Genomic DNA, 21,596 nt, shown 5'->3' with positions numbered 1-21,596 from the left:
CCCCTGGGTCCCGCTAAATGGCATTGTTTTGTCGACAGAACCGGGAGAAGGCCAACTCCGTAGGAGCTAATCGATCGCTGGGATTGTGCGATCTGTAAGGGGCGTGCATAAGCGCACCTCTGTGCCTACTGTCCCTGTCCTACTGTCCTCATTCATCCAAACTTTTTAATTTAATTTAATTTATTAAATTTATAGGCCGCCAAACTCCTTATCAAATCTAGGCAGCATACAACAAATAAAAACAATATAAAAACAGTCAAAACCCCTGAAATAAAAGCTTTCATATCTTCTTGGCCGGATCTATATAGTATAGTTTTGTGCTTATGTTATGTTTATACAAACAACTATTATCCTGCACATGTTAAAGGGTTAAATAAAGTTCAGGAGGGAAGTGTAGGAAAGTGAACACAAGAACAAGGGGGTGCAATCTGAGGTTAGTTGGGGGAAAAGATCAGAAGCAATGTGAGAAAATATTATTTTACTGAAAGAGTAGTAGATGCTTGGAACAAACTTCCAGCAGCCGTGGTTGGTAAATCCACAGTAATTGAATTTAATATATGCCTGGGATAAACATATATCCATCCTAGGATAAAATACAGGAAATACACTGCTCAAAAAAATAAAGGGAACACTCAAAGAACACATCCCAGATCTGAATGAATGAAATATTCTCATTGAATACTTTGTTCTGCACAAAATTGAGTGTGCTGACAACATGTGAAATTGATTGTCAATCAGTGTTGTTTCCTAAGTGGACAGTTTGATTTCACAGAAGTTTGATTTACTTGGAGTTACATTGTGTTGTTTAAGTGTTCCCTTTATTTTTTTGAGCAGTATAGTATAAGGGCAGACTAGACGTCAATCTTCTATGTTTCTATGTTTGATAGATAGATAGATAGATAAATAAATAAATAAATAAATAAATAAATAAATAAATAAATAAATAAATAAATAAATAAATAAATAAATAAAACAGAACTACACTGTACTAACAATAAAAGGCCAATGGCTGGAATACATTTGAATCCTCTGCATGTTAAACGACGTTTGGTATAGTAAGGGTTAACTGCGATGACAACAGTAAAAGTTTCTGTGAGGGGCATTGCCAAAAGTATGGGAGTAGTAAGTCTGCTACCATGCCAGTGAGTCATACGTGCATGACTTCCTCGACGCAAAGCTGGTTTACTGTATTTCATTACTACCCATGCAATACTTATCGTTACACCATGCCTATGCAAAGATAACCCTTCCATTAAATCGATCGAAAGTACCCAACACGTCGTGAACATACCAGCCTGCAAATCATATAAAACACAAGCTTGAAACTTTACGAATTGGCACTTCACTACAAACTTACTCTTCATTCACCCCCATTGGAAAACCTGCATCCTGCAAAATGCCCCCGGAGTAAATTCTAAGGAATTCCGCTAAACGCTTTTCCTGCCAGGAACCGGAGCGAACCTGGGAGAGTCCGGAACACTTATCGCGCTTCGCTAAATCCACCCAGGACTTTACAAGAGACCGAACTTCGCGGTTCCGCAAATGGTTTCCCCGACTCAAGCGGGTCCTTTGCCCTCGTGCGCCCCCTGCAGCCGGTAGTCGGAGGCGCTGCCGGTCCGTTCTCTTCCCTCCGGCTCGAAAGAAGGGAAAGAAGGAGCTACTGACCTGGCATGATGGCGGCAAGGCGAGGCAGGAAGCGTCTTTATTCTCGCGGTTGGCGAGCCCTCCCGTCCGCGCTGCCTCGGGGGGCGCTTCGGGCTTTCCGTCAGGCTGAGGAGGCCCCTCCAGCGGCGCGGATCTGATTACAGGCCGCCCACGTCCCCCGCGCCTTTCCTGCAAGTCTGCCAGAGGCTGCGGAGGAGGAAGTGTGGGATAGGAGCCGCCGCCCGGCCAGCAAGTTTCTTTCCTCCCCGCTTGTCCTCGGAAGACTTGGCCAGGGGATTGGAAAAGCCGAGTCGAAACTCTCGCATTCCGCCGCGCGGCTAATTCTAAAGACACACACAAACACAGAGATAGACAGACAGACAAAGAGGGGGAGAGAGAATTCTTCTTGTCTGGAGCTTGTTTGAATCTCCGTAGGAGACAAACTATGTAGCAGGATCCATGAAAACCATAGCATCTCTAAAAATAATAAAACAAAATCATTTAACCAAAACGAATCCCTGAGAACCTTATGCAAAACCTATCCAGACCTGTCCCAATCCTCCACTCAAAACAGAATACCCTATGAGACTAGACTTTCAATCCTGGACTTAGAAAGCTTAGAACTACAACACCTTAAACATGATCTAAGTATTGCCCACAAGATCATATGCTGCAACGTCCTGCCTGTCGGCGACTACTTCAGCTTCAACCACAACGACACAAGAGCACACAACAGATTTAAACTTAATATTAACCGCTCCAAACTTGACTGTAAAAAATACGACTTCAGTAACTGAGTTGTCGAAGCATGGAACTCGGTACCGGACTCCATAGTGTTATCCCCAAACCCCCAACACTTTGCCCTTAGATTATCCACAGTTGACCTATCCAGATTCCTAAGAGGTCAGTAAGGGGTGTGCATATCTCTTCTATTCTTTCTTAGATATATTTTACTATGAGTATATCCTCTATAACCTTCATTATGTATTTTACTATGTGTATACCCACTAAAGCCCTCATTGTGTATTGAACAAAATCAATCAATAAAATAAAATAAATAAATATACAGCATATATTACAAAAAGTACACAAATTGTTTGGGAAAACTTAAATACTTCTTTCATCAACTATAGTTAACAGACAAAATAGTAACTGAGTAGTTGATGCATGGAACTCACTACCAGACTGTGTAGTATCATCTCCTAACCCCCCAAAACTTTATCCTTAGACTATCCACTGTTGACCTCTCCCGATTTCTAAGAGGTCAGTAAGGGGCATGCATAAGGGCACCAGAGTGCCTTCTCTCCCCTGTCCTAATGTTTCTCTCTTACTAGTATCATGTATATAAATATTATATCTCTGTATACCATCAATATGTACAGTGGAACCCCGACATAAGAGCTGCTCTACTTAAGAGCAACTCGAGATAAGAGCTGGGAGGGGAGAGATATTTTTGTTCTACTTACAAGCCCAAATTCGAGATGCAAGCGCCAAGGAGCTGTCTCCTGAAGCCGAACGCTAACTTCCGCGTTCAGCTTCAGGAGACAGCTGCGAAGCGGCGCGCGTGTTTTAAAAGGTTGCAGCCGGCCTGGGGGCTCGGGGGGGTGCTTGCAGCTTTCTTTCTTGCTCTTTTTCTTTCTCTCTTTTACCTTCCCTTCCTCTATTTCTTCTTTTCTTTCTCCTTCCCACCTTCTTCCCTCCCTCCCTCCTTTCACTCATTCCTCTCTTACTCTCCCCTTTCATAAGTTTCCTTGCTTCCTTCCTCTGTTCCTGTCCCTTCCCCCTTTCTTTCTTTCTTTCTTTCTTTCTTGCTCTTTTTCTTTCTCTCTTTTACCTTCCCTTCCTCTATTTCTTCTTTTCTTTCTCCTTCCCACCTTCTTCCCTCCCTCCCTCCCTTCACTCATTCCTCTCTTACTCTCCCCTTTCATAAGTTTCCTTGCTTCCTTCCTCTGTTCCTGTCCCTTCCCCCTTTCTTTCTTTCTTTCTTTCTTTCTTTCTTGCTCTTTTTCTTTCTCTCTTTTACCTTCCCTTCCTCTATTTCTTCTTTTCTTTCTCCTTCCCACCTTCTTCCCTCCCTCCCTCCCTTCACTCATTCCTCTCTTACTCTCCCCTTTCATAAGTTTCCTTGCTTCCTTCCTCTGTTCCTGTCCCTTCCCTCTTTCCTTCCTTCCTTCCCACCCTCCGTCCATTCATTCACCCATTCCTCTCTTGATCACTTAAAGCCGGTCCCTGGTGCAAAAAGGGTTGGGGACCTCTGTCCTACAGGATTGGGTGGCAGAGAAGTTGAACATATGTAAATTTAAAAGTTTAAGAAAGTTTACAAGTTAAGTGAAAGAAACTTCATTATTCATTTATATGTACATGTACATTTCTTCATTAAAAACATGTCTTTCTGCATAATTTAGACTAACTTTGTGAGTTTTTTGAGGGCTGGGACCAATTAAAATTATTTACATTAATTCCTATGGGGAAAAGTCGTTCGAGATAAGAGCTGCTCGACTTAAGAGCCCAGGTCCGGAACGAATTAAACTCGTATCTCGAGGTACCACTGTACTTTACAAAACAAAAGACAGACAGACAGACAGACAGACAGATAGATAGAATGGAGAGAGATAGATGGACAGACAGACAGACAGACAGACAGACAGACAGACAGACAATCAATTTAAGATAAACTCTCATCCATGTTAGCAGGCAACTGCAGCTGGATTTGTGGACTGATCTCAGAACCTACTTTTTAAGAAGTGTTCCCCCCACTCTCCATGAGAAGCCATAGAAAGGCATCTGGGTCTGAATACGAAACCAAAAGTTCTTAGGCCTTTTTAGAGTAGAATTAGTAATAGCTTTTAGACTTATACACCGCTTCATAGTGCTTTTACAGCCCTCTCTAAGCGGTTTATAGAAACAGCATATTGCCTCCGACAATCTGGGCCCTCATTTTACCCACCTCAGAAGCATGGAGTCAACCAAGAATACTTTATTGGCCTAGTGTGATTAACACAGAAGGAATTTGTTTCCCATTTATCAGCTCTCAAATAAGCAATAAGTGATAAATCTTCCCCCCCCCAAATTGACAATGGATTTGAAAGAGTGAAAGAACAGCCCATAAAATGAGCCTCACTGCGTGCATGAACATAAAAGCCTGTTGTACTCTCACTGTTGTGCCTTTGTTGTCTAAGAAGCATTTATCCAAGTCCAGAGATATGCTAAGGACTAGACTGGGATTCAACATTGGTAGAGTTCAATTGGGGCACTCATTATGCCCAGTGGTTGGAGTGATGTTGCTTTGCATGTAGATGTTGAGTGTTCTTGAGCCTGATCAAGCTTAGAACCTCTAATTGCAAGTGTGTGGATTCTCCCCCCCCTCCTTCTATTCAATTCTTGGACACTTACCTGGACACAAGACCTTACAGCTTTGGGGCAAGGCTTGTCAGAAGTGGTTTGCCATTGTTTCCTTCCTAGGGCTGAGCGAAAGTGACTGGCCTTAAGATCACCTACCTGGCTTTGTGCATCTGCACTGCACTAAATTGGCTTTAGGGCTAATGTTGGTTTAATGTTCCATTACTGTAGATGCTTCAACTTTAACCAACATTTATTTTATTTTTTTCATTTGTCAAGCATGTATAAGATAACAGATATAAGTATAAACATGATTATTAATACAGGAAATAGATACAAATAAATGAGGACAGTAGGACAGGGACGGTAGGCATGTTGATGCGTTTATACATGTCCCTTACAGACCTCTTAGGAATGGGGTGAGGTCAATAGTAGGTAGTCTAAGGTTAAAGTTATAGGGGGTTGGGGATTAAACCAGAGAGTAGGTAGTGCATTCCAAGTATTTACCATTCTATTGCCGAAGTCATATATTCTGCAATTGAGTTTGGAGCAGTTTACATTAAGTTTGTATCTATTGTGTGCTTGTGTATTGTTGCAGTTGAAGCTGAAGTAGCCATTGACAGGTGAGACATTGTAGCAGATAATTTTGTGTATTATGCTTAGATCCAAAGGCAACATAGTTCTAAATTGTATAAGCCCAAAATTTCAAGCCTCGTATTCTGTTGTGAGCAGAGGAGTGGAGGTCTCTTCTCGTGAAATATTTCGGGACTCGCTCAAATGTATTAATGTCTGATATATAGTGCGCGTTCCAGACAGATGAGCTGTATTTGAGATTTGTTCTAGCAAAAGTTTTGTATTTGCAATACAATATTACTGGAGAAGCAGCTTTCCAAGATTAGGTTAACAGTTCTTAATGGCTTTTTGGCAATCCTGTTACAGTGGGCTCTGGCACTTAGATCATTAGAGATGAGTACTCCAAGGTCCATGACAGAGTGAAGGCTGTCTCGGAGGTCGTATTTATCCAGCTTGTATTTGGTGTTCTGATTTTTTTCTTGCCAATATGTAAGACAGAGCATTTGTTGGTTGTATGTAATATATACATACTGTACATGAATATATGTATATAATGCATATAATGTAATGTTTTTGTATGTAATAAATGTAATTTATTGGTGTATGTAAGGATAAAAACAATGGCAAAGAATCAATTGAGAAGAGCAATCTTATTGAAGAGTTCCTGTTCTTCTTTTCACATGAGGTGATGATAATGTCTGAAATGGAAGGTTTCTGGACAGATTACAACATTGTTTAATTACATGTTTCTAAAAAATAAGGGGTGGGTGGGTTGTTCAAGTAAACATTGAAAAAAATATAGGGATTTTAAATTGGACGAGTTCTTCTCTGTAGGATATTTAAACCTAATTTATAGTATTTTCCCCAGATTATTCCTTTCCCTTTCTCTGCTAACTTTCCAAATCTCCAATAATAATATAAATCTTTGCCTGAAGTTACAATGAAGATTAAGGTGGGTCAGATTTATGTTTGCAAATCTGGCCCATTTATCCAAATTGAATATGTATAGATTATTTCTTGGCATGAAATATTGTAATGTTGTCTTCCTGCCAGGCCAATTCCATAGAATTCAATGGAAATCTTTTAAAGCAAAATCACAGTTTGACTTTGGATTCAATTTCTTGATCACACGAGAGTACAATTGAATTTTTGAAATTAAGAGCATATAATAACCAGAACATTGACTGACTAAGCAGTATGGCTGCTTCATTAAATCAGCCCCTTTCAGGGACATGTAAGCATTAACTAACAGTTATCATTGTCTTTTCAGAAAGTTAGGAGGCTCAGGAGGCATTCGCTGGCTGGGAAATTCTGGGAGTTGAAGTCCAAATATCTTCAAGTTGCCAAGGTTGGGAAACACTGCTCTAGAACAACAATACCAATCTTTTTGGCTTGACAGACTGGCAGTGAGCCAGAGGAGGGATACTTCAGTGTGAGCAGCAGGTGTGTGTACTTGCAGCTCCTTTTGTGCAAGTGGTGGGTGCACGCGCCTGTCGCACAAATGGAGAAAGCACCCATCTCTCACACAAGTGAAACTGGGCAGGCATTTGCACTTACTCGCTGCACGGCCTGCTTCTAAATACTGTAAGTACTGGGCCACAACCCAGGAGTTGCTTTAGAAGAAATTTCCACGCTCCAGAATCCAGAATCAAAGGGTAAGTTGGTCAGTGATGGCGAATATATTTTGGCTCGCATGCCAAAAGGGTGTGTGCATGCGCACCAGGATGCATGAATGTGCCACATCCATGCCATCCCCATGCATGTGAACAACCCTTATGCTACCCCCATGCATGCACACAACCCCTGTGCTGCCATCCCACGCATGCACACTCCTCCCGCTGCTCTCCCGCGCATGTGTACAGGCCTCCTGAAGCATGGGGAAGCAACTTCCTGTTGGCCCATTGGGCTGGTTTTCACTGTCCCCATGCCTCAGAAGGCTTCCTTGAAGCATGGGGAGAGCGAAAACGGCCCAAGAGCCCAACTGGAAATTTATTTCCGAACACCTGGTTGGCCATTTTTTGTCTCCCTATGCTTTAGGAGGCTTCCTTGAAGCCTGGAGACAACAAAAACAGCTCAAAAGAAAGCCAAAAATCAGGTGCACAGCGCATGCATGCATACTGGAGCTGACAGGGAAACGCCTTGCATGCCCTCCGGTATGGCTCTGCGTGACATATGTTTGCCATCACAGAACTAGGTAACAATTCAGAAGTTTGCTTTTCACATTTTAGTTCAGCTTAGATTAGTTGATCATGTAAACAATGCCAAATTTAGAACTGTGTCCACATCTGAATAGAATTTACCATTGGAAATGGTAAGATACGGTCCAGCTAAAGTTCTGAGAAGAAATGGTCTTCTGGTTCAATAATCCACTAATCAACATGCTAGGACCTTGCAAAATAGGCACGCTCAGTTCTTAAGGTCACTAATGTGCTAACAAAAAATAAGGAGAAATATGAATCGTCTGTTCATAGCTCTGTGCAGTACTTTGCCTATGGGAGTGGTTAATACACCTGTTGCTAGAGACAACTTTCCCAGTCACTAGGAAGTACTGAAAATTATTCTAAGAGCTAACGTGGAGCTCTTAGTTTGCCAATTAATCACGTGATACCAAGTTCTGGAAACATATAAGAGCAGACATTTGGAATCACAGTTGTGACTTAATAACATTTGAAGGTTGATTTGACAACCAAGGTTATAGAAAAGGGTTTCCAATTGCTGCCTATATATGGAAATGCTGTTTTTGAAAAGCTTTCACACTTAACTTTTAGAAATATTAGTGCTTGTGTTGGTGGAGACAAACCTCTCATTCCTTGAACTCTCAGTTTAAGTTCTAAACTTGGCAGTAAGAGGAATCATTCAAAAAGATTCTTGGAATTCTTTGTCGCCATATCTCTATCCTTTACAAGTCACAATGACACTTTTAAAGATAGATCTATTTTCTATTAGCAGATCTAAAACTTAACAGTCAAAGATATCATTTTATTACATGTAAATTGTTTATATATGGTAATAACTTGCCCAGAAATAATATCAGAAATATTTCCCACAGAAGAATAAATTCAGTCCAAAATAAGATTACAATACTTGCAGTTGCTAATGCTGAAAAACTATACAGCTTTTTTCATTAATAGTTTTTTTTTCAAAGAATAGATTTTTACATGGTTTAAAGTTATAAATAGAAAGTCTGAAATGTCCCAGCAAAAAGTAAACAGATTAAATCCACACACAAAAAAAGAAGTTGAGATTAAGCAGGCACTCCTTTTCCCCCTAAAGTTGTCCACATCTTCTCTTATCCCTTCAGCAAAACTTCCATTGTCTTGAAAAAACAAGAACACAATTTTCTCAGCAAGCCTGGTTGGAAAAGATACCCTGGGGGAGTGAGAGACCAAAATCTATCACTTACATTTTCTGAAGATCATTGTCCATGGGGTTTGAGAGTTTTTCCTGCTGTCACTGAAAGAAGCCCATTAAATTTGTCAAGCTGAAAATCTGTCTCCTTCAATTGCTGCCAGCAACGGAAGTTTTATGACGAGTTTATGGAAAAGTGAAAGTAAAATCTGAGTGTCACCTTATTAAAGCTTTGGCCACCAGGGGTCCTTTTATCGTCCTTGGAAAAATACATTGCTTTGCGAAGGGAGGGTAAGTGTGACCATATGATATTTCTTTGCCCTTGGGCTTCAAAAATCCTGAGTGTAGTTATTTTTATTGAAAGTTGTGCAGCCTGACTGTAGACTGTTTTTGTGCCATCCTCCATCATCCTTAATTGCCTAAAATGAGATTAACTGAAGGTTTTACTGTTGGTATACTGTTGACAAAAAAATATGCCCAAATCTTTTCTTTCCGGGAACAATGTTTTTAAAGATGCTGTTATACATTAATTTTGAAAGTAATTTTTCTATAGTACAATCCTTTCCATTAATTAATTATCAAGTTATATTACCCAGTTAAAATCACTTGATCAATTAAAAAGAATGTTGCAATTAATAATTGAGTAGCGATATTTATTTTAAAAAATCCAAAATAGAGATTAAGATTTTTTTTAAAAATAGAGCATGACCACTATTTTATGGAGTTTTAGTTTTCGATAATGTTTTAGTCTGTTTGACTTCTTTCTATCATTTTGTATCGATTTACATTGTATTTATATTGTTGTTGTAAGCTGCCCTGAGTCCTTTGGGATTGGGTGGCATACAAGTCAAACAAACAAATAAATAAATGGATGGACGGACGGACGGACGGACGGACAGATGGATGGAAGAATGAATGAATGGATGAACAAAAAAACAATCCTCAAAATAAAGAATATGCTTTTCTCAATTGCATAGCAATGTATGATAATTATCAACTAAAAATTGTATGATTTGTAGATAGTTCATTCTATAAACCTGCTAAAGTCCAATGAATAAAATAGTTAAATGTGGGGGAAGTCTACTTCTTCATGAGATAAATTGGTTCTTAAATTCTGGAAGTAAAAATTGGGTACCTGTAAACAACCCTTGACTGGACTTAAACATAAGACTGGATTAATGTCCCCCTTCAGATTCCTGGAATTTAAAGATTATTCTCTCAAAGAATCTCTGGACAGGTATTCTACCCATGAGGTAAGTAAGGTATAAGAAGTAATAACAACTTTCACTTATCTGGAAAGAGGATCCATTAAACCCACCTGATTTTCCAGGTCAAGAGACAAACCACTGAAGACATACTAGTGTTTCTATTAAAGGTGGAGGCAGAACATGGATAACATAATCAATTATTCAATGAGCTAAGTTGCTAAGTCTAGCCTAAAAGGAAAATACTGAGTTAGTGCCATTTGGAAACTCAGTTTGCTATCTTCAGAGTGTGGGATTACACAACAATCTTAAATAAGACTTGTAGATTTTTTGCACTATGTTCAATTAATGCTTATTGGTGGCATAGAGAGTAATGAACATCTGAAGATTGAGTTTGCGATAAGTATCGTCTTCAGAGTTTTACTATGTAATGTGTTTTTTAACTTTGGTCCTAACATCATCTAGGTGAGCCTGATTAAAAACGGGCTTCTAACAATACTGTTACTGTGATCATTTTCTGTCTCCCTGGTGATACTGTTATGCCATGCAAATTAGATATGCCCATTAAAACAGGTTGAGAATAAGCTGGGGAAGTGGAAGTATTGAAAGTGCACACAACATTATTGACAATTGTTACCACTGGATAATTAAAGGTAGAACTGGAAGAACCATACAGCTAGAATTGCATGCTATTTTGCACATTAAAGCAATCTACAAGACAGCCTGCTCCAATTCATTAACTGATAAAAATGGGAAGACTATAATTCTCTAAATGTGTTAGTTCCTATGTTTGCTGGATTTAACTCATCTCCTTTCATTTTTCTTATGCATTTTTAAAATGATACATAATTTCTTACATGAGCAATAATTAAAGCTCCAGGGATATCATTATCATAAACAAAAGATATTTACAGTAGAAACAGAAGCTAATCATCGCCAAATTGTCTGAGTGTAATTTCTTTATAAAGCACCTTGTAGTTTGCCAGATCAAATTGCTTAAATAAATCTTAGTGTTTTAATAATATCCCTCCTGTAAATCTATTGCTTTCCCAAGACTTGGTATCTTTGGGTTGTTTCTGATTATTTTTGGTGTTATTATTTCTATTTTGGATTTTTTACAAAAAGGTTCAATGGGAATATGCTATATTACTTATTTTTGTGCATTTCTGTCTCTGGTGGAGATAGAGATTGTTCTCTAGCTGAAAATGCTCTTTTCTGCTTATTGAGCTTTTTGGGGCCACATGCCGCTGATCAACAAAACCCATTAGGAAGTCCCAGCAGCCACTTCTTTAAGCTAGTTTGCTAGTGTTTGAATGCATACCGCTTCCTGTTTTCTCTGCTATATGTAAAAGATGTACAGTATATATTATAGTAGTAGCTAAGCAACAAGGAGTTTTGAAGTTTTGAACATGAAAATCTTTTATGGGTGTGTGTGGGGCGGCAGTCTTTCTTCATTTTTATCATCCCCTATCAACAATATGTTTGGTGTCCTGGTTACGATATACCAGGCTAGAAACTAGGAGATCAGGAGCTCTAGTCTCACCTTAGCTAGAAAGCGACCTGTGAGACTTTGAGCCAGTCCCTTTCTCTCAGCCCTAGGAAGAAAGTAAGAGCAAACTGCTTTTGAAATCTTGCTAAGAAAACTACAGGGACATGTCCAGGCAGTTATCATGAATCAATCCTGACTTGGAGGTACAACATCTGCAAAATGGTTATAATAAATGCAAAATTTTAATGCAGAAAATGGACGGTGTTCAAATTCAGTAAGACTATTTTTTTAAAAGGAAGTTATGACTTTACTAGTTACTAGTTATGACTTTACTTCATCTTTTATCATTTCAGGTGTCAGGGAGAAACAAAGTTTTGGCCCTTGCTCTTCTGGCAGCCTGAACCATTGTTATTTGATGCTATTGTAATGTATCTTTGATGTTGTCTCTCCATCTTCTGGGTCTGCCTTGTATTCTTTGACCTTGTCTTTTTGTAAAAACCTTGTTTAGCATAAGACTCATATGGCATCCTCTCCAGGTGAGCAATACACTTTATGTAATGTTTTGTGTGTCGTTTAAGATGGGTTGTACCCCAATTCTTTCTCTTATGGTCTCATTTCTGATCTTCTCTCTTCTGGTCACTCCAGCAGCTTTCCTCAAACATTTCATTTCTGTGGTGATTAATTTTTGTTTATGTTTTTTGTAAATGTCCATGTTTGGCCCTGGTAACAGAGGGTGGGGATAAGTAGGCCTTATATGAGATGCTTCTTAGTGATGATTGGTTATGTTGTAGGAGTGGAGCAAGCTGTCTCCATTCTTGGTTTGCCTTATTGCATTGTACCTGGATCTCTTTGTCCATTACAGTGATCCCTCGGTTAGCGCGGGGGTTACGTTCCAAGACCTCCCGCGCTAACCGATTTCCGCGTTATACTGGATGCGGAAGTAAAAACACCATCTGCGCATGCGCGTCCTTTGTTCCATGGCCGCACATGCGCAGAAGGTGGAGCGACGCAAGTTCGGAGGCTGGCAATGCAATGGTGATTTTTCCGGGCTCCTCGCCGCTACCCACAGGGCAGCGCTGGCGGCAATGGCAACCCTCCCTCCTTCCCTCCTTCCCTTCTCTCCTTCCCTCCCTCCTTCCTTCCCTCCTTCCCTTCTCTCCCTCCCTCCTTCCTTCCTTCCCGTCATCGGGCGGGAAAAACCGTGGTGTAGGAAAAAAAACGCGGACTTATTTTTTAATTAATATTTTTTGAAAAACCGCGTTGCAGCGTTTCGCGCTAATCGAGAACGCGCAAATCAAGGGATCACTGTATACATAATTGGTGAACATTGTTCCTAGATATTTGATCTTTGATACTTCTTTTATGAATGTTCCTTCTTTTACTACATTTAGGATATACTTTTTTCTTATAAAAATATTTGCAAAATCATATGTGAATTAACATATTATGCAGAACATTTGCAAAATCATATGTAAATCAACACATTATACAGGGGAAAAAATGCTAAAGCCATAGAAAGAGTGGAGAGAAGAGTTTGGAGGCTAAATCATCATTTGTCCTGGATAGTATTAAAGATTCCAGCCTTGGACAGGGGGTGGACTAAAAGACATCCAAAGTCCTTCCAGTCCTATGATACTATGCCTCTAAATTAATTGCTTCATTTTGTCATTAGACTCTCATGAAACACATCAAGTTCTTGAAGAATAATAGGGTTTCATGGCACAGTCTAAATCCCTTTGGTCCAGGGCTTTCATGAGGATGAATTAGCATTAGGATTAGTGAGAGTCAGTTTCATGTAGTGGTTAGGGTGCTGGCCTAGAATCTAGGAGACTGTGAGTTCTAGTCCCGCTTTAGGCATGAAGCTGGCTGGGTGATTTTAGGCCAGTCACTCTCTCTCAGCCCAAAATCACCTCACAGAGCTGCTGTGGAAGAAGGAGCTTAGGTGTTTTCACTAAACCTTGAAATAATACGAAATATAAAAAAATAATAAATAAGTAGTGAACGACACCCCTCACCCAGATTGTGTGGATTTTCTTTCCTATCCTTTTTTGTCATCCTTGCCATATGTTTGCATTGTCCATTATTGCACTTTTTTTTGCTTTTATTGTTGACTTGTTAGAACTCATTATCACTGAATACTTTTAAGAATCAAAGGGTGGTATTTCAGAATTGTTATTCTCTCACTATCTTTATTCTTATACCGGTAAGAACAAACCACCTCCTCTATTAAGATAATCACCAGAAGCTGTGCTTCAAAGGATAATTGCATGGCTATTAAAAAATAAGCCATTTTCTCTTTTTCACATAACCTTGATTTTATCCCTTTTAGGCACCCTATGATTTTTTTTATTAAATCCACCAGTGGGTAATTTCAGTTTCAATTGATTGATATGGCAGCTTTTTCACTTATTTGCTTTGAAATTAGGTTGCTGCACTTGAACTTGATTTTTTTGTTTTCAAAAGAGTTTTGCTTTATTCTTAGCTGCTGTGACATTCAGTAAATGGAAAAGTGGTACCTATGTCCCATCTAACAATAGCACCAGCACTTATATACCACTTCACAGTGCTTTACAGACTTCTCAGTGGTTTACAGAGTTGGCATATTGCCCCCAACAATCTGGATCCTCATTTGACCGACCTCCAAAGGATGGAAGGCTGAGTCAACCCTCAGCCAGTCAGGATCGAACTGCTGGCAGTTGGCAGAATTAAACTGCAATACTGTATTCTAACCAATGCGCCATCACTTTTCAAATAGTCAGGACAATGATGAAGGACCTGAAATGGAGGATTATAATGCAATCTGGACACCAAAGCAACATGTTTACTCGACCAATTTCTAATTAAAATATATTTATTTATTTTAATTTCTTGTGCAAAAATACATTCTTCTTTTTTGATATATATATATAAAAAGAGAAGGTAAACTAAATTTGCAATTAGAATTCATCCTCACTATCATCAGGATGGTCACATGCAGAAAAGGTTCAAACCGTTAAGAGCCAACATTGAAGCACATATTGAAAACAATATACAATTCCTTTCTTGATGTCATCCCTTTTTAATTTTTTAAGCAAAGTGTAGAAATGGTAGCTTGAATTGTGTGTAGAAACAGCAAAATAATTCCAGGTGCCTTGGAACAGAGTACAGCCTCTCTCCCATTCATTGAAGCAGCAGCACCTTTTACTGAAGCTCACATGGAGTAAAATTGTGCTTCTTTAATGAAAGGAGGTGCTGTTTTTGTGCAAATCCAAGTAACTCATTCCTAATTGATTTTTAAGCATGCGCAGCCCTGGTAAATATCAAAAATGCATTTTATTTTGCTTTTTTGTGAAACTGAATTTAGTTTTTCCATATTTTGGGCAATCTGCTAAATTATAGCTATAGTCAGACATTTACCGCAACAGATACATAAGGGACAGACATTTATTTTAATGTTGTTTTTAAGGCACATTCAGTAACCATGTGTATTCACAATTTCCTTTGGTCTGGGAAAAACTTTTAACAGTTGAAACTGTTTATCCAGGTAAATGAGTATGTAGTTTTCCAAGCATATCCTTATCCTGCCCATAGACATCTACTGCATGTATTGTATGGATGCTCTGTGCAACACCATTATGGCCAGGGACCAAATGTTTACCAAGTGCATTACTGGTTTTAGCCGATTTATTTTGTAAGTCGCGTTCTCCAGAACAGTGTGTTTGTGCCATGTCTCTAATCCAGTCTTCTTTGAAGCTGGAAAACAAAGAAGAAGCATTCCTTTTATTTATTTAGAAGAAGAAGAAAAAATAGCTTTGGTTTAATTTAGCTACAGCACTGCAATTTTGCCTGGCATCTGAAATTAAAAGCACACCAAATAATAATGTAAAATGCATAGTTAATACTTTTGTAACTTAAATAATTACAAAACTATTCAACAATAGTTACATTAATTTAAATGCCAGTCTAAGTGCCAGATGTGTACTGCTTGATTAAAAAAACAATAAAATAATATAGAGAAATACAATCAATTGCAGTTATGTGCATGTACTTAAAACTCTATTCCCTGGAATGGCATAAAACCAAGACATATTTGACAATTTTAAAATATTAACCAGTTCAATAATGAAACCTCCCTTGATCTGTGTGAATAAAGATTTTTGTAGGGAAAGCAATTATATATTTTATATATATTATGCTATATTATACCATACTATATTTTTAAATATATTTTATATTATATTAATTATATCACACACATACACAAACAATCTTGTTCACTGTATAACTGGATGAAGCCCGAAGACATAATTGTTTCATTTTTTGGTTCTTCGAAATAGAGAGGAAAAATTTAACTGCTGAATAAACAAGGGAGCCAAATGTTCTATATGTTATATACAGTACATAAAAGTTATATACATATATGTATATGGAAATGTGTGCTAGTTATTACTTATTTGGGTTTAGGGATTTCTTTTTCTTTTATGTATTTTGTGATGGGGGGGCTGCACCAAGGGAGCTTACTTAATTTCATTGTACACATGTTGTGCATTGACAATAAAGGTTTAATTTGATTTGATTTTTGCTCTATGTTTCAGGACAGAGGAAATAGTTTGGAAAGTATGGCAGTGCTGAAAAGAATGAATGGGTGACCCTAAAATTCTGGCCACTGAAGCATCCCCAAGGTCACATGATCACAATTTGGATCTTCTGATGCCCAGCTTGCGAGTAGGACATCTCAGAGAGTTATGGCCACGTGATAACCATTTGGGATCTTTCCTGCTAGCTTCTTACAAGCAAAGTCATTGGGGAAGCCAAAAGGCAAAATGAGAAGTTGCTCTGTTAAGTCAATTCCCACCTGTAGCATCCTCCTATCTGTTTGCAACCTCTACCAGCTCAGGTTATTATTATTATTATTATTATTATTATTATTATTATTATTTATTAGACTTGTATGGCGCCCCTCTCCAAGGACCCGGAGCAGCTCACAACATCCAATACAAACAATATGTATACAAATCTAATAGCTAAAAAACAGCAAACTAAAATCCCATTATATAAAAAACAGTCAGTCTGCTCAATCATATCCACACAACATTTAACGGTCAGAGAAGAAGGGGCATGATCTAGCTACCCCGTGCCTGGTGACATAGAACAGACCCTGTGCTGCTAAAAAAATTGCCACTGGAATTAAAACCTTATAATTTAAGTGTCTTGTCAAAGGCGAGGAGGATGGGGACAGTACAAATATCCGGAGGGCTTCCAGAGGGCTAGGGCCCCCACATAGAAGGCTCTTCCACTAGGTCCCGCCAGATGACATTGCCTGGTCGATGGGACCTGGAGAAGGACAACTCTGTGGGACCTTATTGGTTGATGGGATTCATGCGGCAGAAGGCAGTCCTGTAAGTAATCTGGTCCGATGCCATGTAGGGCTTTATAGGTCATCACCAACACTTTGAATTGTGTCCGGAAACCAATTGGCAGCCAATGCTCCCCCAACACATATGCAGCCTGTCCTAGGCTTTCAAAGCTCTTCCTCAACTTCTCTAGATTCATGCATGGCTTGTGCTGGGCTGCCAAGCACTCGCTCTGATTTGCACCCAGTCTGTGCTGGGCATCCAAAGCCTAGTCTGGACTCACCCACAGCTTGCGGTGTGGCCTTGGCACAATCTCCCGCATTTCTCTGCAGCACCCTCACCCCTCCCGTAGCATCTTGCTGTTTCCACGTGGGAGTTTTTCCACTTTCCCAATCAATGACCCAAGAATCAAACACTAGGAAATTCTATTCTCAACTGCACCATACACTAGCTTTGCAGTCTTCACATTGACCTTTACTGGAAGGAAGCTTTTGCATAATCCACATCTACACAGCCTTCTTTATGGTACTTTCTTCACTTGGATTCCTTGGAATTCTATTAATTTATTGTTTCTGACATTCAAACACCACTTTTGCAATGGCCTTAGGGAGAGTTGAAGCTATGCAAGAGCAATTACAGGAAATAATTCACAGACTACAACACTTTGTGCTTCTGACGTTGCACTAATGGATTAATGACGTTGGATAGAGCATTGAATTTTCACAAAATAATAAAAGTCAGAAGTGAAACCGAAAGGGCAACAAGAGAGGAGAAGAATGTACAATTATAATTTGAAGGGAAAGGTGAGGTTGTCAGCTACATCTCTGTCTGATTCCTAGCTTCTGGAAGGCATAGAAGACCATTTTCAAATTTAAGGTCTGGCAGAAGGCAATAGTAATTCAAATAGAAAGTTTCCTCAGACACAAATTATTTTCTAAAATGTTTGGTGTTTCCAGCCACCAAGACTGCAGAGTTGTTTTTCCAACCTGGCAACTTTCAGATGTGTGGACTTCAACTCCCAGAATGCCTTAGGTTGCCAAGCCTGAAAGAGAATTCTCTAAAATATTCTTTGATGTTTTATGTCAAAGAAACACGATAATAATAATAATAATAATAATAATAATAATAATAATAATAATAATTATTATTATTATTATTATTATTATTATTATTATTATTATTATTTATTAGATTTGTATGCCGCCCCTCTCTGAAGACTCAGGGCGGCTACTTTTGCCAGGATAAAACAAAATAAATTATTGAAATAATGACATTAGGCTTAAAACACTGGTAGACATTAAACGTCATTAAAATCTGTACCTTAAAATCTCAAACTCCATTAGTCTAAATCAAATTATCTTGATTCAAGTTTGATTTTTATAAAAATAAACCATAATTGTGAACAGATTGGGAAAAATCAATTATCTCTAGGAATGCTTTTAAAACATCAATCACAATGTTTTTAATGGCAACAATTACTGAAGATTTCTCACATCCCAGGTTTACAGAATTACAAAGAAATCTCGTGAAGAAATCATTTTTATCAGAATACTTACACTAATTTGATCAATTAAATGATCAAATTATTATTAAAGCCCTCTATACTATGAGCGAATTATTTTTGCTCATTTTATTCTTACATTGCTGATTCTGGATCACTAGAAACTCATGACAGATATTAAAAGTATTAACCATTAGATTAAATATAAATTATTTTCTCCCACCATTATTTGTGTAAACAATTCAAGATGGCAAACAAGCTTAATGCTCCTTCTTTTTATTTTCCCATCACCAGAACCCTGTGAGATGAGCTGTGCTGAGAGAGACTGACTAGCCCAAAGCCACTCAGCTGGTTTTTATGCCTAAACTGGGACTACAACTCACCTGGTTTCTAACTGGCAGATTAACCACTGGACCAGGGATGGTGAACCTTTTAGACACCGAGTGCTCCAACTACACGCACATGCCCAAAATGAAAAGTGTGTGCATGCATGCGTGGACCTGTGTGTGGAGATGCATGGACAAGAGCGCATGCACAGCAGAGACACAAATATCAGTGAGAAGTGGGGCATCCCAACACCAGCAGCATGGGAAGAGGTAAGATATAAAGCCCTTCATCACATCGGACCAGAATATCTCCGAGACCACCTTCTGCCGCACAAATGCCAACGACCAGTTAGGTCCCATAGAGTTGGCCTTCTCCAGTCCCGTCAACGAAACAATGTCGTCTGGCAGGACCCAGGGGAAGAGCCTTCTCTGTGGCGGCCCTGACCCTCTGTTTGGTGTTTCCAGCCACCAAGACTGCAGAGTTGTTTTTCCAACCTGGCAACTTTCAGATGTGTGGACTTCAACTCCCAGAATGCCTTAGGTTGCCAAGCCTGAAAGAGAATTCTCTAAAATATTCTTTGATGTTTTATGTCAAAGAAACACGATAATAATAATAATAATAATAATAATAATAATAATAATAATATTTTTCTTTTGTGAGCTTGTTTCTTCATTTGCAGGGAAACAGAAGCTTATGAAAGAAATGCCATGGAGATCTGACCTGGGGCGATGGCGCATGTGCTGGTAGAGAGGGCTCTGTGTGCCGCCTCTGGCCCATGTGCCATAGGTTCGCCATAATGACACTATACTAAACTGTCTGTCTATGTTACCGTAAATAGCGGACTTGTGGAAACAACTCTAATGGGAATTTGATCATACAGCAGATTTTTTGGGGTATGGTACATATTATAAATATTTCAAGTCACTTTGGCTTTGTTTTCATAATTACTTTCCTTAAAACTTCATTATTCTCCTGCTAATGGCAACTCAGTCACAGATTGTGTGAAGCTGGAAGGAGCGATCCTGATGTTGGTAAGACTTTGACAGAAGTAGCAAAATAATCATAACGTGGATAATTTAATCTTAGTAGAGAAATTGATGCATGAATCAACAATTTTGAGAAATATATTTAAACCTAATTCTTAGCTACAAAAATTAGAGAAAGTGGAATCACCAACACTGCTCATTCAATTGTATCACATTCACTGTTTGGAAGAAGACACTGAGATGCATTAGTTCCTGTAATATGCCAGCAATTAATTAAAATTTCACCTTTGATTTAACCTACAGCAATCAAGGAATGACTACCGGTTCTAGCAGCCAATTTTTAGAAGCATCTGTCAGTAAATTTGAAAGTACAGTATACAAGTGCTATCATTTCAACAGAGGGATTACTTCTTTGTACTTTTAAATTCTGAAGTATTTTAGTTTGTAAACAATCTATCAAAGGTGTACATGATAGGCAAGGGCATCTGCATAAATATGCATTTTTATTCCTACAAATGTGCATAAACAATTGTATTTACATGCAGATTTACATGTAGAATCAGCAGTATATTTTCATAGTTTGATTGCTGTGTGTGGTTTGGTTTTATTTTGCATTGCTCTTTAAAAAAAAAAAAATTACAGTAAGTACCAATGGCATTCAGAAAAATTCCCTTAATTTTCTTTTGTTATTATTGCTTTTTGCCAGAAGGGATAATAATGTTAATAGCACTAGCAATAAAAAGATGCCCGCACATTTAAGACATTATAAGTGTGGTCATATGTTTCCTGACAGATGTTAAAATGGCTTTGCAAATAAATTTCTTCCAAAAGGGAGTGGAACAAAAATTCTTGTTCCAAAATATACATTTTAGTGGCAGTAATAGATTTTTTATGAGAAAATCATGCACAAGGGAACACAATATTTGCAACAGCATAATACTATACAAAGAAAATAAAATTACATTGCTTGTATTGCTTCTATTGTTTGACTTTGTTGTCTTCACCAAAAGGAAATGAGATTCAAACGAATAATCTACACAACAATCTGAAAATCACTAATTTATCTAACCTTTAATTCAAAATAGTTTTAATGCTATTCTATATTCCCCCCCCCAAAAAAATCAAAGGGATGGGGAGATACAAAGTGTAATTAAAACAAGTGGTCTCCATATTATATAATCCTTCTGCTTGTATATCTTACTGCTCATTTTAGAAACAGGAATAGAACTTTTCTATTTACTTTCAACTCTGTCATATTTCATACTAGTTGTACATGAATACCACATAAAGCTTTGAAAGGATAGAAGTGTCATATATCAATTCTTTGATCTAACTAACTATGATTTAACTAAGTCTCCTATCTATCAACCCCCACCCTTGCTCATGGACTAGCCCCAGGCCACGGCATGCCACACAAACTGGGCCTCACAAACAAGTGAAGCCCTATCTGCGGGATACAGAAGCACATGAAGCAACACCCACCCTCCAGTCTGCAGAAAAACACCTCCATGGAACCGATCCCTATTACCCAAGGGTTGGGGGCCACTGTCCTATCTATTTACTTGGATACTGAAGTCATACAAACACAGGAAACTTCATTATATTGATCCATTCTGCTGCTCCAACTAATCAAGTACTGTTAATACTTTCTGGTCTTTCAAACAAATATTTTTCTCACTCCCCTGAGCTCTCTATGGCCTCTAGAGTTCTATTCCTATCCACAGGAATAGGTGCTGAAAGAAGTTCTAAATAGACAAATGACAGAAATTTATTCCACAACAAGTGTTAATTGAGGATTTAGATGTGGGAACAAGTTGCTAGTTCGTAAAAGTAAGATCTATCTATCTATCT

General features: G+C 38.5%; 2 protein-coding genes across 4 annotated transcripts in view; both read right to left on the bottom strand.

Annotated features, from left to right (window-relative positions):
* Positions 1-9,085, bottom strand: part of CARD19 (caspase recruitment domain family member 19) — a 51,650-nt gene extending 42,565 nt beyond the window's left edge. The window contains exons 1-2 of one of the 3 annotated variants that reach the window (XM_070738529.1): positions 8,960-9,085; positions 1,666-1,988 (exon numbers count right to left, since the gene is read on the bottom strand). In XM_070738529.1, coding sequence (XP_070594630.1) covers positions 1,666-1,672 — 7 coding nt within the window. In that variant the 5' untranslated portion in view covers positions 1,673-1,988; positions 8,960-9,085. Of the gene's footprint in view, positions 1-1,357; positions 1,583-1,665; positions 1,989-8,959 lie in introns of those variants that run through there. The other 2 variants (XM_070738528.1, XM_070738530.1) reach the window with 2 other exon arrangements.
* A 5,346-nt stretch (positions 9,086-14,431) lies between these two features.
* The window catches only part of SUSD3 (sushi domain containing 3), a 74,003-nt gene continuing 66,838 nt past the window's right edge, over positions 14,432-21,596 (bottom strand). The window contains exon 5 of the mRNA XM_070735763.1: positions 14,432-15,330. Within this exon, the coding sequence (XP_070591864.1) occupies positions 15,114-15,330 (217 nt within the window). The 3' untranslated portion in view covers positions 14,432-15,113. The remainder of the gene's footprint in view (positions 15,331-21,596) is intronic.

Source organism: Erythrolamprus reginae, chromosome 2, assembly GCF_031021105.1.
Source record: "Erythrolamprus reginae isolate rEryReg1 chromosome 2, rEryReg1.hap1, whole genome shotgun sequence".
Lineage (NCBI taxonomy): Eukaryota > Metazoa > Chordata > Lepidosauria > Squamata > Dipsadidae > Erythrolamprus > Erythrolamprus reginae.
The sequence above is the reverse complement of the archived record's forward strand: the minus strand, read 5'-3'. Positions and strand labels throughout refer to the sequence as shown.